General features: G+C 54.0%; 1 protein-coding gene across 1 annotated transcript; it reads right to left on the reverse strand.

Moving 5' to 3' along the window:
• Nucleotides 1-253: 253 nt before the first annotated feature.
• Nucleotides 254-16039, reverse strand: ASCL5 (achaete-scute family bHLH transcription factor 5). The gene is made up of 3 exons (XM_034667012.1): nucleotides 7180-16039; nucleotides 2350-3563; nucleotides 254-2199 (listed from the first exon to the last, which is right to left on the reverse strand). Exon 3 carries the CDS (start codon nucleotides 1705-1707, stop codon nucleotides 1135-1137), a length of 573 nt encoding a protein of 190 aa, XP_034522903.1. The 5' UTR covers nucleotides 1708-2199; nucleotides 2350-3563; nucleotides 7180-16039; the 3' UTR covers nucleotides 254-1134.
• Nucleotides 16040-18632: the final 2593 nt, after the last annotated feature.

Here is an 18632-nt window from a genome sequence, read left to right on the forward strand (position 1 = left end):
GGGTAGTGACTGTGTGCTTTGCACCCTCCTCCCTCAACTCCTCCAGCACCTAACTGTACAGGGGTTGTGTCTCCTGCCTGGGGCTCCGGCCCCTCCCTGACACTGTCCCTGGTACACACTAAGCTCTCTGTAAACGTTAGCTGGATGCAGAGCTGATTGAACACCCCACACTGCCCGCAAGCGCTCCAAGCTGTGGGTGGGGTGACAAAGGGGCACCAGGGAAGTGAGGCAGACTGATCTGGAATCACAAAACTCAACAAATCTTTTATTTAGCCTCTTGGTACAAACACAGCGCCATAGGGTCCCATTGCCCACAGAGGGATACAGTCTGAGGGGAAAATTAACGCAGTCCTCAAGCAACCTGGGGGAAAAAAGGATGAAAAGGCTACACTGGAGGTTAGGGGTGGGGGTGGGTAATGGCCCTCCATCATGGAAGCCAGAGTGCGTCACCAAGGCATGCACTTGGCCTCTTCCCAAGTCTGATCTGGGAGAAGTGCAAGCAGCAGTCTGGCCTCCTGTCTGGGCGGCTGGGTTCCTCTGGGGCGGGGGGGGAGGGGGAGCCGGGGGTGGCAAGCAAGCTCCCAAAGTAGACGCTAGGACTTGAGGCCATCTCGTGGACAGCAAGGGCACGGCTCATCCCATCCAAAGACCAGCCGGCCTCCTGGGGCGTCGCAGACACAGGGCTGCACCCGTGGCGACAAAGGTCGACGTCGAAGAGGCCACCACAGCGGGTGGTGCACAAGCGGGAGCTGAGCTCCGACCTTCCGCAGCGCGGGGCTGGAGCAGAGCGGGAGGCCGACCCAGGGATAGCCGTCCTGGGTTGCCCCCTGCCGCCTGGAGCGGGCACGGCGCGCACCCGGAACTTCCCCGGGGCCCTGCGCTCTCACTGCACCCCCGGGGCTCCTCCGCTCTCTGTGGTGCCCCTCTATCACTATCCCTGCACCTCTGCCCCAAGCTGGAAGGAATGGGGTCGGTGGTGCCGGTGGCGGAGGGACGGTGTCGCAGACACCGGAGCGCCGCGGACCCGCAAACGCCAGGGGCCTGCGCCACGCTGCGGGTGACCCGACAGTCCCCGGGCTGCTCTCGGGAGTGGGACGGCCCTGGCGGATCCCCCCACCCAGCCCCGGTCCCCGCTCAGTGGCTGGATTCCTCCGACTCAAAGAACGGCGAGGAGGAGAAGCAGGAGGACTCGCACGACTCGGGCACCAGGGAGCCGGGCGCCCGGGCGTCACGGTCGCCGGGGCAGTCGGGCGGGGAGGCGGAGGGCGGCGCGCCGTCGGGGGCGGCGCTCAGCAGCTCCTGCAGGTACTTGATATAGCGGATGGCGGCGCGCAGGGTCTCCACCTTGCTCAGCCGCTTCTCGGCCAGCGCTCCCGGCAGGTGGCCGCGGAGGCGCGCGTAGCCCTCGTTGACGCACTTGACCCGCTGCCGCTCGCGCTCGTTGCGCTTCTGGATGAAGGCGGGCTCGAAGGGGTAGTCGTACACTCCGAAGGCACCGGGGAAGGGCACGTAGGGGAACACGCCCGCGTAGGCATCGTAGTACTGCGGCTCGGCCGGGCCCGGGTACAGCAGCAAGGGCACGTTGCCCAGGGGCTCGGCGGGGGGCAAGGGCGCCCGGCGAGGAGGGGGCACGACGCCCAGCTGCATGCAGCTGGGGGGCGCCAGGGGGCGCCGGTCCACCAGGGCCCGGCAGAAGTTATTGTTCATGGTGCCGCGTGGAGCTGGACCCAGAGTGAGACCCTCCCCGAGACGCCCCTGCCTGGGGTCTGCGCGGTCCTGACCACAGGGACGAGTCACATCGCCAGCAGCAACCCTGGGGTACCAGGATGGGTTAGGGCTCCTCTTCGCCCTTTGGAGTGGCCTCCGAGATCTCCCTGCCAGGAGTCATTGCCGTGGCCTAGTGTGGCTCCTGGCAGAGTCTCAGCGGCACCCTCTCCGATCCTGCCGCGGGGCCGCACAACTCCAGGGACCCCTGCCTTCTTCCGTGGCGCCCATGGGCAGGGCAGCAGGCCTCGGCACCCCGCCTCCTCCTGAGCCCAGCATGGGCACCTCCCAAAGGCACTAACCCTGGGACTTCATACTTGGGGCCACGGGCACCGGGTTCTTGTTCCTCACCGCCTGGGGGATCCCCCCGCTGCCCGGGGCCACAAACCGTCGGCTGCTGTGAGGAGTGTGCCGGCTCAGCTCAGGGAAATGTTTCTAGAGAAGAGGGGAGTGAACATATCAATTAGGAATTGTATTATGCGCTCTTCTGAGTCACCCCACCCCCACCCTCCAAGGGGATCCTGAGCATCCTGAGGGGACCCGGTGTGGCTACTGAGGAGGCTAAGGGCGGAGCAGGGTTCAAACCTGTGTTCACCCTTTCATGGCTGGGGGACCTCTCTGCGGCCTGCTTTCCACAGATGGAGATAATTCAACATCCCTCACAGGAGATTAAGAGTAATATGTGAGAATCAAATGAGAAAAAGTAACCAAAAAACACCTCCTGGGCCGGCTTATAAAAAGTGCCCAGTGACCCTACGATTTAACAATCACACTACTAGATTTACCTAAAAATACAAATATACTAATTCAAAGGGATACGTGCACCCCGAAGTTTATAGCAGCATTCTCTACAATAGCCAAATGATAGAAACTGCCCAAGTGTCTGTCCACTGATAGCTGAATGCATAAAGAAGAGGTGGTACATATATACAATGGAATATTACTCAGCTGTAAAAAAGAATGAAATCTTGCCATTTGCAACAACATGGATGGAGCTAGAGGGTGTAATGCCAAGAGCAATAAGTCAGTCAGTGAAAGACAAATACCATATGATTTCACTCATGGAAAATTTAAGAAACAAAACAAATGAGCAAAGGGGAAAAAAAAGAGAGAGGCAAACCGAGAAAGAGCCTCTTAACTCCAGAGAACAAACTGCTGGTTAGCAGCCGGAAAGGGGCACGGGGATGGGGAAACAGGTGATGGGGATTAAGGAGTGCACTTGTGATGAGCACCTCGCATTGTATGGAAGTGCTGGGTCGCTGTGTTGTACACCTGACACTAGTATTACCCTGTATGTTAACTAACTGGAGTTTAAATTAAAACTTTAAAAAAAAAAGGGGGGGCCTGATGATGTCATTTCCTTTGAGAGTGGGGATCAGATCTTATGATGGAACCTTCTAGGGCCTTCCATCTAAGGGGCTCAAAGACTGTTTATTGAACTAGCACAGTGGCCACCGCAAGCCTACCAAGGGGGTAACTCTTTCCTGAGGAAATGAATCCGATTCCAAGGGACTTGGGTGTTGCTGGGACTTCCACAGCAAGCACCAAAGCCTTCTGTGCCGCAGGCCTGCAGATCCAGGCTGCACCCTCCCACCCCGTCCTGGGCTTCTCCTTCTCGGCACTTACCGGAAGTGTCTATTCTCTCACTTCCGTGTGCGCAGAGCCTGGCCCGGCTCCTGGCCTGCAGCAGACATGGCACAAAGTCTTGTTGAATAACTGGCCGGGGGTCTAGGCAGCAAGCTGGGCTTGTCAGGGCAGGGCTCAGTTACACACGGCCTCTCCGAGGCTCCAGGAAGCTGCTGTCTCAGAAATAAGTGCTCTGAGTTGAATTTAAGCGCCACCCGACCCTCATCACATGTAGTTAGCGGATTCAGCCTGGGTATGATTTCCTCCAGGAATTCTCTCAGGCCCTGTTCTCCCCACTTGTGTGTGTCCTCACTGTCCTACAAATGCTGTCTAAGCACCTGTCACACTACTCTATCATCGTCCTCCTCCTCATGGAAGAGGGAATGAGCAAGAGCTGTACCCACACGGGGAGTGATGGGGCAGCGGGAGGCCTTGGACACCGGGCAAGGCCTTTCGATGAGACAGAAAGGGGCTAGCTCTCTCCCTGACAGGGGGAGGTTGGTGACTCAGATTCCTGAGGGAGTCTCCTTCTGCATTTTCTCATCTTTGTCCTTAATTGGGTCCCAACTCTGTCCCCAGCTGGCTCTGCCCTCTATGCTGAATGAAAACCAGGAAGAATCAACAGCGATTCTAAGCGTCATGGAGACTTGCATCTGCTCTCAAGAGTGGAAGCAAATGCGCCAGACGTCAGGACAAATTCACATATCCCTCCCCTGCTCAGCAGCCTTTCAGGGCTCTCCGCTGCTTTTGAGGGAAGGTTCTAGAAAATCTCTTTCCAACAGACTCTCAGCTCCATCAGGACCAGTCTCCTCCCGTCACTCTCTGCTCATTCCTGAGCTCTCTCCTTGGCTTCTACTGACAGGCCTTGGGACCTGTTTCATAGCTTCCTTGATTTTCCCCATTCCTGCCAACCTTTGAGGGAGCTCCCGCCCATGCTGACTGCCTGAGCTCAGCACCTCCCAGCATGGACTTTCAGGATTATGCCTTCATTATAAGCCCTTCATTGTAAGCCCTTCATTCCTAGGTAATGCCCTCTGCCCCTTGCCCAGTGCTGGGTACATAACACTGCTGAAAATTATTTTTTAGCAGTGCCCTGTTTTGGTAAAAACATGGGATCCAGACTGTACTCTCCCACATGACCCCCGTCTACTTAAATTTAATTATTCAAATTTAATTTGATAGAGGTCAGAAGTTTGTTTATATCTCGTGACAATTTTACAAATATAACTTAATATGTATTTGTATTGACTCAATATTCAATACTTATTTACATTCCAAACTGTTTCCGTTCTTTTCATAAAACCATTCAGAAAAGTCACACACAATAAACCTCACAGCTTGAGGGCTCTTGGGCCACTCCTCTCTTTACTGTCAGGAGAGAGCTAATAACCTGGCAGGGAGCCCAGGTGAGGACACACCCCCAGCTGCACCGTGTTCTTCTTCTTCTGCCATCGGATCCCCCACCCCAGACCAGACACAGAGGACACAGTGCGGTAGGCTATGACCCAGAGGCAAGAGAACCGATCACTCCGCACTTACTTGCTGGGGCCCTTTGTACACGAGGGGTCGCTCTGGGCCCTGGGATAGAGTGGTGAACAAAACACCGTAGTGAAATAACAGTAATGATAATTCTAGTTGTTATTTATTATTTATGATGCGCGAGCCACCACGCCACGTGCTTTCCATGGACCATCCCATTTAACTCCTACACCATTCTCGTGAGGTCAGCGCTAAGATCACCCAGTTTTACAGATGAGGAACCCGAGGCTTATGAAAGGTTAAGGTCCTGTCCGAGTTTCCACAGTTAGTAATTTCGTAAACTAACAAATCTAAACGACCATACCCTTCTTCACCCCTTCCCTCAGGATGTCTCCCCGTGGCTTCACATTTGAACCAGAAGATCAGAGGGGCTTGTTCTGACCTAACACAAGTATCTTGCTAACTTATGATTCCTGTTGGAGGGGATGTTCCCCTACAGATTCGAATAATTGTGCTGCGATTGAGTGTCCCTGCTGGTGGCAGAGGCTCCGCAGGTCACCTTAGTCAACCTTGGGAAAGGAACGCCCCCTTGAGGATATTCTCAGGAGGGTGGCTGTGGAGCTCTGCGGGTGGGAAGGCAAGTACTGGGATGTAATCAGACGGGGTCAAACACCAGGAGCCGTACCCTAGGGAACCTGATGAAGAGCCCCTTGCCTGAGCTTAGTCATCCTGAATAATGGGATGGTCCTCACTCAAAGATCGGCAGCCTGGGCAGGATCTGATCGGCAGCAGCGTGCTACTAACCCTTCCACTCAGGCCACCGGACTGGGCAGAACCATTTGCTAACAGTGCCACCGTGTGGCGATGAGAAGCAATGGCAGTAGCTGATGGATGAAATTCCAGGTGGGGACCTCCTGACTGTGAAGTTTTAACCAACTTCCAGGTGTAACTCCCCTTGGGAACTGTGTTTCCAGATCTTTTGGAAATCTGGGGGGGCGGGGAAAGGAAGACCCTCCCCTCCCCAACGAAGAGTCACTCGATTTTCTGTTAATATGCACTGACTCCCTTAGTTGAGTCTGTGGATCGATTTACATCCCTTAAACTTTCATTATATGCAGATACAGAAGTACGTATAATCAAGCATATTTTGTTACTTGTTTTGAACAAGAAATAGCACGTTGTGTCAGAATTAGGCAACTTACTAGAGAGAAATGTGGTTCGGAAGTCGGTATAGGAACTCCCCCGATCCCCACCTCGGTGGAGATTATCAACTGGGTCAAGTTCAACCAACCCACAGAGTGCTTTAAGCAGCCACAAAATAGCACCGCGGGCAACACTGTCCACTTTTCAAAGGGGCCCTGGCTNCCCCCGCATACATCAGCAGTGGTGGTTGATTATCAACTGGGTCAAGTTCAACCAACCCACAGAGTGCTTTAAGCAGCCACAAAATAGCACCGCGGGCAACACTGTCCACTTTTCAAAGGGGCCCTGGCTCCTCTGTGGGACTGAGGGCATCCCTTGCCTGCGGCGTCCCCCCAGCGCCTCACCGTTCTGCCCCGCGCTGGTTTAATTTCTCCCTGGCATGGCAGAGCAGATGTGCCTGGCGAGAGGCACCCGAGATTCTTCCATGAAGCTCACTTCATGATGCAAGACACTGAGCTGCCCCTTTTAGGACCGCGATATGTTCACACCACACCGTGCACAGCTGCTTTAAGGGCCGACTGTCATCAAGGTATTACACCAAGGACTCCATAACCCCCAATCCGACTTGCAACAGAGAGAGTAAGCTGCCAGTGGGGGTGTCCTGGGCTTCCTTTCCAAAGCCCTGCTGTTCCTAATTGTGCAGCATGTAGCGTTTGCCCCGCCAGCATTAGCTCCCTGTTGTCACATGCTGCCAGAGGCTCTAATGTCACAACCCCCCAGGACGGCACATTATTATAACTCCTTGCTGACGGTTTCGTGAGCACTGCCTCCCGACCCCTGTCCCAGCGCTCTCCCAAGTGTCTACTGGCTACTCAGCCCGAGCTCCCCACTCCGCCTCCCACTCTACTCTTGGTGGCCCGCAGGCAGCCAGTGGGCATTCTCCCCAGAGCACCTCCTGACACCGCCTCCCGACCAGGTTGTGAACTGTAAGCGAAAGAAGGCCTGTCTCATACTTCATTTTTAAGACAAAAGTATGTGCTCAGTAAATATTTGTTGATTGACACTGGGAATCCCTGGGGAGGGCTGAACCATCCTTTATCAAACAAAGGGAGACGTGAACTTCCAACAGGCTGGACCAATTAAGGAGCAGGTAACATAATTTTCTACCTTTGTGGCTTCTCTCACTGTCTTCACTGGGACTGGAGCCAGAAAGGGGAGTCTGAGGTCAGAAGCTGGCTGAACATGGAACACACGGCTTCAGCAGTGGCTTTGGGGAAAGTGAGTTCATGGTCCTTTGCTCCTCCCACCACTCAGAGAGATTCCTACAGTTGACAGATCCAAGATGGTGCTTCTCAGCACCTGACTCAAGACTTCTTCCAGAGCCCCGCCACCCCTGCTGCCAAAACCCGGGAGAATTTATAAGGAAACCAAGCACTCAAAATGACAGAGTGGGGGCCCTGGCTGGCTCAGTCGGTGGAGCATGCAACTCTTGATCTCTGGGTTGTGAGTTCGAGCCCCACAGTGGGTGTAGAGACGAGTTAATTTTAAAAAATATTTTTAATGACAGAACTCATTGGCTTTGTGCTGTCGTCTTGCACATTCCCCAGCCTCCAGCAAGGCTGTCAATAAAACTTTTCCCAGAAGCTCCATGGTCAAATACTTTGAGAAATGCAGCCCCCTTCATTCCCTTTCTGGGAGATTCACAGGGTTCATTAGCATCCCAGAGAAAGTCCTGTAGTAAAGAAAGCTGTTTTTGGTTAACTCAGAAATTCCCAAATGGACATCAAAACACTTCTTTTTCCCTCAAGACTGCTAACATCAAATGGAATACTTTTCAGGGAATTGTACCTTAAATCTCCAGGATAAATATGTACTTTGCCTTTTTTTTTTTTTTAAGATTCTATTTATTTATCAGGGAGAGAGAGAGAGAAAGCACAAGCAGGGGGAGCAACAGACAGAGGGAGAAGCAGGCTCCCCGCTGATCATGACCTGAGCCAAAGGCAGACGCTTAACCGACTGAGCCACCCAGGCATCCCTGTACTTTGTCTTTTTTAAGAAATGTCATAACCTCCCTTGGGAGTGTGTCTTATAGCCTATAACTCTTTCTAGAAGGATAACCTCACCACTCCCACCATATTCATATGCAACACCCCCAAATACCTGTGTAACGTATCATTTCAGCATCTCAATGATATTTCACTGGATCTGACCAAGGAAGGGGCAGCCAGGCCCAGTGACCACAGGCCCTCATAGTGCTTTTGGAGGGTTGGAAATGGCCTTATCCTCTGGGCAGAAGCGGAGCTTGTGCAGGCTGATCTCAGCCCCTCTGGCACCCCCCCCCCACCCGGTACCGGACAAGGCAGTGCTGCTGTGGCCTCAGCCCCAGAGCGGCCTAGCCTCACACTGCCCGCCACGCCACCGTTCCCGCCCCAGGTTTTGGAAAGCTCTGGTTGCTCCCGAGCAACCTGAGTGCGCCACTCCCAGTAAGAGAGCAGCATGGCAGTAAGAGAGCAGCATGGCAGTAAGAGAGCAGCATCCCAGTAAGAGAGCAGCATGGCAGAGCTTTGGCATGGGCTGACGGAGCCACGGGCTCAAGCATGGCGTCACTCGGCTGGGGATCTCCAAGAAGAGGAAAGGAGTGCAGAAAGGAAGCCTAACGGGGATTAGGCGCCTTCTGATGTCTGATACTTCGCTTGCTGCTCTGCTCTCCCTGTCTTGTGTAACCCTCACCGCCCCCTCACACTTCTATCTCCAGAAGAGGGAACTGAGGCTCAGAGAGGAGAAGAGAGCTGCTTAGTGTCACACAGCTTGGGCGCAATGTACCAGGGTTGGGTGAGGTTGGTACAGCATGTGTCCTACTACCTGTCAATTCACCCCCCGAACATCTCCTGAGCTCCTTCCAGGAAGCCTGCTGTCGGGGGGCGCTCAGCATAGGACAGCCGCAGCTGCTGTCCCCAGCTTGGCAGAGGAAGGAAGGACTGCATGTTCGTAACAGGGCCCATCACATAACTAGCGCTCTCCCATGTGCCGGACATGGTTCTCAGTGTGCTCTCCCTACAGGCCAGGAAGGCTAGCGCTGACCATATCCTGTGTTACAGGAGAGGACGAGAAGGCTCAGAGAGGTTAAGTAACTTGCCCAAGGTAACACAGCTGGTACAGGACAGAGCTGAGATTCATATCCAGGTGTTTGGGCTCCTGAGTAAGCACCACTCACTACAGTACTTGCAGGGAGAAATCCCACCAGAGAAGTGAAAGCAAAAGGAGTTTAGAGAAGGTAAAGACACCCAGCATGATGTGAAGGAAAACGCACTGTGCTACGACCTCAGGTCTGTTCCTGATTTTTCCCAGAACTGGGACGTGGGAGCAGGAATGTATGCCTGATCTATTTGGTGATCAAATGGCTAAGTTTGTAAAATCACTCTGTGAATGATAAAGTTCCAGACAAATGTAAAAGGATTATCATTACAAAAGGCCATTTTAAAAGAAGCAGCCACCAATTGGATACCATCTCTCTCTACATGTTGGAAAGGCGAGAGCTAAGGGGTCAGGAAGATTTCTCAAACATCCTTGCAATCCTGCTATGAACTTCGGGAAAACCTCATTCTTGCATTTTATCACCAAGGGACTCGCTAGATTTACCTTCAGAAACAGGGACCTGCTGGCTCAAGAGCTGTTGAGAGCTTGGAATTCAGAGTACGGCTGGACCAGAAACAATAGCTAACTTGTATATAAGATTTCCTCCATGTATTGGCCACTATTGTAAATGACACGGATACGTGTACTTGTTTACACACACACACACACACACACACACACACGGCCAGTGATTTAATCCTCACTTCAAGGTAGGTACTCTAATAATCCTTATTTTGCAGGTAGGAAACTGAAGCACAGAGAGGTAAAGTAACTTTCCTAAGGTCACAAAGCTGATAAATATTAAACTTGGCACTTAAGAGAAACTGGCATACACCTTGGGACTGGCGAGGCATCATCATTCTGTCCAGGGGTGAGTCTCTTTTAACAGCCTAAGAGATTGAGTAAAACCAAAATTCAAAAGAGATAAAGAGCATTGCAGTCATTGCTCTTTCTACCCACACTCCCACCCTTGCCCCCTGCTGTCAGTGACACCCAAAATGCGGAAGAAAGACGCTACAGTCTAGAAGCCAGGACATCTGGACTCCTCCAAATCCAAAGCAACTAGTAGGTACTAACGTGACCGGTGGGCAAACCGTAGCATCAGACAAAGCTGCTCCTTCCCTAGCCTTCAGAGAGGGTGTGAGCAGAAATAGCTCGAAGGAGCCCAACGACCTCATGGTGGGGGTGGGGGTGGTGTTCAGGTTGCAGGAGGGCAGCTGGGGAATGAAAGGCAAAGGGAAGGGACCCTGGTCAAAATGCTGATGGGAGCCCAGTATTTAACCTGATTCCCCCGGCTGAAGGAAAACCAGCTGCTCCCAAATGCAAGTTGCCCTGATTCCTGTTCGGACCGTTGCCCGCACAGAGTAGGTGCTTGAGAGCATTTCCGAACTCTTGTGATTAATCAGTGCTCGTTTCCGAGACAAGAACGAGGAAGGAAAATCATCCTAGGGATGCCTTAAAGCACGGGGAGCATCAACCAGGCAATTCTGCAGGAGAGCTCGGACCGGGAAATTGGAGCTGGGCCTGAGCTTCCCCCAATGGCGACGAGTCGGCTGCAGGTTGGGGACGCGGGCTGAGGGGGCACCAGGCGGATGCCCCCGAGAGGGCTGCTCTCCCGAACCACCCACTCAGCCATGAGGGTGGCGGTTGCCTCCCGGGGCCGCCTGCCCTCAGCCCAGCACCCACCTCAGGCTGAGACCTGGGCTTCAGGGCCCCTATCACTGCCGACTCAGGGAACAGAGGAAAAAGAGACTTTCGCCCCCTTTGCCACAGAAGAGAGTTGCCCTTGTAGGTGATGGGTAAAAAAAATCCCTTCGGGCCACAGAACAAAAGTCTGAGGTTCCCTGATGCCCCTCCCAGTCAGATTCAGAGAGTTTGTAGGTGGGGAGTGACTTCCCGCCATGGGGCTCCAGGAACAGGGTCTGCAGTGAGGGAGGGGACGCAAAGTAATGTCGCTTTGTACCGGCGATGCTCCACGCGTGGGATCTCATTGATGTCGGGGTGTCCCTGCGAGGAAGGTGTCTTCCCCCCTCCCCACCCCGGGTCCTTCCCCCTGGTGGCCGAGGTCCCGATGGCTCCCGGCACGCATGGTCACCAGGGTTCTGGATCTGTCTCTCCACACGCTGAGCCCTGTCTTAAACACAGCTGGTGCTCTCTCTCTGCATCCTGTCAAAACTTGGCATTCGATCAGGGACTCTGGGGCCAGCCAACTGTGGCTTGGGATCTTGGCTTTGCCACTTCCCAGCTCAAGCAGCCCGAGCCACCCTGTTCTATCTTCTCTTCTGTGGGTGGGAGACAGCAGTGGCATCACTCCCTAGGGTCACTGGGCGGGTCCGGGAGGCCCCGGGGGAGAACGTCGTGGGGTGTTGCCTGCCCGGTCAGTGCCCCGCGACATCTGATGCCGCCACTGTGGCTGGAAACTGCTCTCCAGGCTCTAGTCCTGCCCCACGCAAATCCTCCAGGGGTACAGAACCAGTGCCTCCTTAGCGTGACTTCGATCGTGTTGCCCCCCCATCTAGACAACGTATAGCTCCGACAAGCGCACACTCCCTTGCCCGGCACCGAAGGTCCTCAGCAGTGTGCCGTCCTCCTCCTCCTCCTCCCTTCTCTCTCAGCCCATCACCCAATCAGCCCCCACCGCCAGTGTGACCCATGTCTCCACTCCAGCCTCTGCCTTCTCCCCACGATGCCCAGGTCACTCCCACCCCAGAGCATCAGCCCTGCCTTTCCACCCATTCAAACTCAACTCCTCTGGAACCAGCTGGAGTCTGTCCTTGTCCATGCAGACTTTCCTGCCCCTCGCATTCTGTTTAGTCTTTCTCTTTCTCCCCTGCATCCTGAAGCCTTTACGTGTCGGTCCCTCAGTAGCCATCATTGGTTTGGGGACCAATCTCTCTGCTTGCTGATGACCTTGCTCCATGTTTGCATCTTGGTCTCTCAAGGAGCAAGGCAGGATGGTGCCTTCTGCACCCCAGCATCCCGCAGGGCCAGTGCTGCTCCTGACACCCGGGAGGTGCCCCAGAAGGAGCCTAATAGTGGAGGGGCGATTCAGTGGCCGAGCGCGTGGTCATCTGTGAGCACCGCCCACGTGATCCACAGAACGCTGCGGGGACACAGGTGCTCAGGGCCAGTCTAGTTTGTCTCAGGCCTGTGGAGGAGCAGCTATACAGACCTTCCGGGCCTGAAAATACAAAACTTTTCAGTCCAAACTGCTTCCTCTGGCAGCAGGATCAAAAGCATAGGAGCCAAACAGAAGAAAGACAGTGTTTAACAGGGACAGGATCTTGGCTCACTTCACAGGGAAGGGGGCTGCAATTTATTGGGCACCTACCATGTGCTAGCAATGTATTTAATCCCCTCATGCTAACTTTTCTTCCCTGTGTTGCAGACAGGGAAACTGAGGCTCGGAGAGCTTCAGTGAGATCACAGTTCTAGGAAATAGCAGAATTTTTTAAAAAACTAAATACTTCAATAGAACTTACTCTGTGCTAAGCACTGGTCTAAGCACTTCTCTCATTTGATTCTCACAGCAGTGCTGTGAGGTAGATATTACTGACCCACTTCAAAGGTGACAGGGCAGAGACCCAGGTAAGCAAATGGCCTGTGGCCACACAGCTACTAAGTGGTGGATCTGGGATTTGACTCAGGCCCTCTGCTCCAGAGGCCATGCCCCTAACCACTGCCCTGCACCACCTCCAGCTTGCTCCCATGTTCAGACACAGGACCAAGCTCTCCTCTGCCCAGACCCTTCACATTTTAGCTGATTTCCAGGAGACCTTTCCCCCAGCTGATTTCCACCCAGAAAACCCATACTTTAGTCTCTGGGCACTGGCAGGCATCAGGCATTGGGCTAAACCTAGTGGCAGTAGACTCTCCCAAGATCAAGTCCACAGAAAAATTCCCAGTTGGTGGCAAAGCCCTTGGCAGCACAGCTAATCTCGCCTTCTCCCCCCAGAGATGGGTGCCGAAACACCAGCCAGCAGGTGGCTTGGCTCTGCTTTCCTTTCCTTTGGGGAGGAAAGCCATCAGGGGTGACTAAGCCCTGAGTAAACTGTTCCCAGCCTCACTCCTCCAGGCCCGGTGTGGCCAGAACTGTTTCGGGACAAAACTCAGACACATCCCTCAGCCCCGACCTTTGCAGTTACCTCTCTGGGGAGCACTCCGCTGCTGCCGCTCACAGAGATCTGTGGCTCGTGGGCCTTCAGGGAGACAGAGGGATCTCCGGTGCTGCCCACCTGCCCTGTGGTGCCTTCGGCAGCCTCTGGCCCGGCTTCCCTGCCACAGCACCAGGAGCCAGGTACACTTTCCTGATTAAGCTTCAAACGGCGACACACCCAGAAGGGGAGGGAGGAGGGCGGTGGGGGTGGGGGGCTCCTCTGATCTGGGATCCACTCCCAAGGAGGAGAGAGGGCCACTCTTGGCCTCCTGTGATTGGCTGCCCTGAGTCCAAGTGAGACAAATGCAGCTCCAGCTGGAGCCAAGGGCAAGTGGAGATGCTGTCCTCTCCGGGTGCTGTCCAGCTGAGGGCCAAGGGGGGGACGGCCCACCTGGCCCCTGCTGGCAGGGAGGCTCCGAGAGCCTCTAAAATGGAAATCGGTGCCCAGGAGGGACTTGAATTAGAGTTTAGGAAATGCCTCCTGAATGTGCAGGGTACAAAGCCCTGAGAGGCACAGGGAGTCTCTTCTCATGGGGGCAGCCTTATGCTTAGGGGAAGACACCCCTCTCTCTGGAGTGGCTTGATGACACCAGTTGGGGTGTTGGGAGCTGTTGTGATCACTGGGCACTCCTAGGGATGAATTGGGGACTAAGAGGGGTGCAGTGGCCCTCCGGGGACACAGTTCCAGGGCTGGGCAGGACGCTGACTCACACTGCCGGATTGGGGGCTACCGTGTGTCCACTGGGGACTTCAGGGCAGCAGAAGGCTATTCCACAAAACTGCCTAATGCCAGAGCCGGAGAGGCCTCTTGGAAGCCACCCAGGCCACAGAAACTGGCACCCAGAGAGGGCAGGGTTTGCCCAAGACACACAGCCAGCTAGCTTAGCCTTCTGCAAAGCAAGTCTCCCGCTCTGGCAAAGCTTACTGACTTAGACGCCGTAGAAGCCAGGAGACCCGTGTTCTAGCCCCTGCCTCGTCACCCTCACCTCTGCCATGAATCCCATACTGTTTCTTTCCACAAAGTCCCTGGGGAGCCTATGGGACCCCTCTCAGCAGCAGGGGAAGACACTCCATTCCCTCACGTGGTTACAAACACCACTGAGCACTTATTTCTTGCAGGCTCTGTTCCGCTCACACACACACACCAAGCCCTGCCAACACCCGGCGAGATAAGCTGCTATTCCCACTTCTCGGTTGAAGAATCGAAGACAGATTAATTTGCTGAAGTTCACACAGCTGGCTAGAGCCAGCGCTGGGACTGGGACCCGGGCGGCCTGGCTCCCGCGTCTAGGCCTCTGACCACTACGCTGTAGTGTCCTTCGGTGGGGGCCAGGTCCAGGGTTTCCAGGCATGGGTCCCCTTGGTGCCTGCTCTGAGCTCCCCTGGCCCCACTGCACCAGCAGAAGCTGGAGAAGACCCTCCCTCGCTGCTCATTCACCCCCCTCCCGACCCCACCCCATTCAACCAGTGGGAGACTGAAATCTAGGGAGATTGGGTGGTTTACAGATGTCAGGTCTGAAGGTGCTTGAGAGAGTGACCACTTCAGGGGTCCCAAACCAGCATCATCAGCACCCAGTTTCTTCCAAATTTCTGCCATTTGTACTGAGTGTTTTGCTAATATTTTCTTCATATGCACTCACTTCCCCCCTTCTCACTTGTCCTTAGCACCAATTTCCTTGAACTCACGAAGTTTATGTGCTGATTGCGTGTTTTCCCTAATACTCATTAAAATAATTACAGAACTATTGGAATAAAAAGTATTCTTCGGGGTACCCCTACAATCGCCATGCTCACGTGAACCGTACTTCAGGAGACAATGGGCTGGGTGTCCTCACTCTCCTGGAGACTCTCAGGCTCCGACAGGAGGCCTGCTGTTTGAGGTCACCCAGTAAGGAGCGGCAGCGCCAGGGCGGGACCAGGGCTCCCAACACTCAGCCTGGAGCCTTGTGCTCCATGTCCGCCCTGATGCAGTAATCAGAGGAGCCCAGGGCGCGCAGGGTCGGCCTGCCTCTGGCCTTGACTCCGAGCTCAGCTCAATGCCTAGGGAGCAAAGATGTCACTGGCCGAGGGAGCTACCAAATAATCACTCCCAGGGAGTTCTGAGCAGAACTTCAAGAGTGGAATTTAGCTGAAGGGGTAAGGGTTCCCTGGAGCCCTAGGAGCCCCCGTTACACCGAGTAGGAACTCCCTGCCAAATGTACAGAACCTTGACCAGATGGATGGGTTATGTTGTATGAGTAATGATAGTGAAGTGAGTAAGAATAGCCAATACTCACTGGGTGCTTATTTACGTGCGAATTGTTAGATTGTTCTAAGTGTTTTACATGCATTAACAATTTATTTCTTACAATAACCCAAGGAAGCAGGTAATTAGCCCCATTTCACAGTGAGGAAACAAAGGCACGTAAGGCTTTAAAACGTGCTCACAGCTGTCTAGCCGGTAGGTGGCACCCAGGCTACCGGCGCAGAGTTCGTGCTTTTAACTGCCCCACTTGCTTGACTAAACGGAGGACTGGTATTAGGGGGAGAGTCTGGCCCAGCCCTTCACAACGGCAGCTATCCCCTGAGGAGCACTTACCACAGGCTAGGCCCTGGGCCATGATATTATTACAGATGACAGGACTGGCTCAGAGGGGTGAGGGGCTGGCCAAAGCAGCCAGGTCCATTCCAACTTCGAGGCCCACACTCCGACCACCCGGCCTGCTGGCTCCCCGGAGCCTGTCGGAGTCCCCTGCGTCTGGAAAGCAAATGGTCAGGAACAGGTAGCGAAGCGAAGGTCTAGGTATCCCCCTTCCAGCCCTTCAATCACTTCAAGCTCTGCCTCCCCCTCAGCCCCCCAGGGCGGGTTAGCGAGCGGCAGGAGCCGGTAAGAAGCTGGAGCAGAGGCCTCCTGCCCGGGACGCAGGGCCCCATAGCAGACTTCGGACGAGCTGTGTCCCTGGCATCTGCGGCGCGCACCCCCCTAGGCGAGCCCATCTGTGGAGGGCCCGTCACTTCCTCCCTACCAACGCCCCCAAGCCAGTAACTCCACCAGTTCGCTCTCGGGCTAAAGACTGAGGTACGGTCACATCAGGGCCACAAGACTTACAGGCCTCAAGCCTTAGGAAACGGGGGAGCCCTTTAGGGTTCTGAGGGAGGGAAGTGGCATGATCCTGACAGAAAGAAGGCATCAACTGAGGAGTGGTGGTAGGGGCAGAAGAAGGGGACAGAATCCTGAATGACAGCTGACACTTGCGCAGTGTGGGGGTTATGGGTGACGCCCTGTGCCGTTGAAAATCCGCATATAACCTCTGACTCCCCCAAAACTTAGCCACTAACAGCCTACTGTTGATTGGAAGCCTTATTGATCACATCAACAGTCGATTAACACACATTTGGTATGTGTAGTATATACTATATTCTTATAATAAAGTAAGCTAGAGAAAATATGAAGAACATCGTAAGGAAAACACGTTCACAGTACTGCGCTGTAAAACATCCACACACAGGTGGACCCAAGCAGTTCCAACTGTTGCTCAAGAGTCAGCTGAACTTGAACGTCAAGTTGGTGGGACTTTGTGAATGATTGGGCATAAGCACCACAGAAAAGAGGAAGAATCAAGAATCGAATGACCTCCAGGTTTCTGGCTTGAACAAGCTGGTGGGTGGGGGGGTACCACCAATTCAGATAAAGAATATAAAAGTCAATTAAAGATGAGGCTAATCTTGGACATGCATATTTTGACAGGCCTGAGGTACCCTGTGGGAGGGTTCTAGCTGAGAGCCAGGGAGAGGAGCCTGGAGCTCAAGGGTCAGGTCTGGGCTAGAGAGAGAGATTCTAGAGTCAATACCAGAAAATCAGAGAATAGACTTTCAGGAGAGTACCTAGACATTAAATATTAGCTGGGAATGGAGGCCTGAGAAATAGCAAATATTTAGGGAGCTGGGAATGGAGGCCTGAGAAATAGCAAATATTTAGGGAGAAGTGAAGGGATGGTCAGAAAGGGCAAGGAGGACCAAAGAGGCAAGGTCCCAGGAGCCAAGTGAAGAATTTCATGAAGGAAGAAGGATCACGGTATCAAATGTAGCAGAGGGGGGCAGAAAAAGAAGAACCAAGGACATCCTCTAGGTCTGGCAATTAGTCATCAATGACCTTCCCTCTGGAGGGCAAAGGGTGAAGGCCCAAAAGGGAAGGTGGAGGGTGTGGAGACAGGTAATAGACTCCAAGGTGGTCAGAGGTGGACGTGGAGCCCATGGAAGTTTCTTTGTAGGGCAGGAGACCTGAACCTGTTAATAGGCTGAGAAGGACCAGGAAATAGGGTGAGGTTGAGGAGATGACAGAGGCCCCAGGAAAAAGGGGATGAGTGCGTTGGCTTTGCACAGGAGGGACATACTATCCCCAAGACCACAGCAAAGGAGGCCAAGAGAAGTATGAAGAAAAACTTGCAGAGGGGAGCAAGGAAGTGGAGAGATCACACCTACTGGTCTTGATTTTCTTAAGTAGCAAGGTAAGCTCTTCTAGGATAGGGAGAAGGGGAAATACAGGAAGGCTGCCCAGGGACCTCCAGAAAGAGTGAGGCACGAGAAAGGATTCACACCAAAGGATTAATGCCCCACCCCCCACCCCCTACCTCCAAAGGGAGGGAGGAGGTGGGAGATGGAAACCGCAAACCTCTAGTTTCTCATAAGCAGAGCAGAGCTGCCCAGGGAGGAGCAGAGAAGTCAGGCTGGGTTGTCGATCTGTGGTTGGGGTTTTGCCGGTGGAGGAGTATGGGGGATGCAAGGAAACGAGAGTACAAGGGAGATGGAACGGGTCTGAGTGAGGAATGGAGGAGAATCCACCAGGAAGCACACTGGCCTCTCCCTGTCCATTCCCTGCCTGTCACTTGCCTTTGAGCCACACGGGGATGGGTGCCAGCCTCAAACCATGGAGACCAAGTCTAAGGCTCTAGTCCTCAGGGCCAGACCCAACCAGTGTCTTCCAGGTAGCTCCACTCCATTACAGAACAGCATGTCTGGGGGGCACCTGGGTGGCTCAGTTGTTAAGCGTCTGCCTTCGGCTCAGGGCGTGATCCCTGTGTTCTGGGATCGACCCCCGCATCGGGCTCCTCTGCTGGGAGCCTGCTTCTTCCTCTCGCACTCCCCCTGCTTGTGCTCCCTCTCTCATTGGCTGTCTGTCAAGTAAATAAATAAAATCTTAAAAAAAAAAAAAAACAACAGCATGTCCGGAGGGTCCGACAGGAGACACAGCACTGCTGAGCGCACTAACATTCATCGCACCACATGAGATGGGACAGCCTGTCACTTCTGATCTTTTGTGTTCGACAGCAGGGACCCCAATCTCTGTTCC

Source organism: Ailuropoda melanoleuca, chromosome 8, assembly GCF_002007445.2.
Source record: "Ailuropoda melanoleuca isolate Jingjing chromosome 8, ASM200744v2, whole genome shotgun sequence".
NCBI classification, from domain to species: domain Eukaryota; kingdom Metazoa; phylum Chordata; class Mammalia; order Carnivora; family Ursidae; genus Ailuropoda; species Ailuropoda melanoleuca.

What these genes read in the sequence shown, in the direction of transcription:
- ASCL5 (XM_034667012.1), bottom strand. Translation starts at nt 1,707, where the DNA reads ATGAACAATAACTTCTGCCGGGCCCTGGTGGACCGGCGCCCCCTGGCG.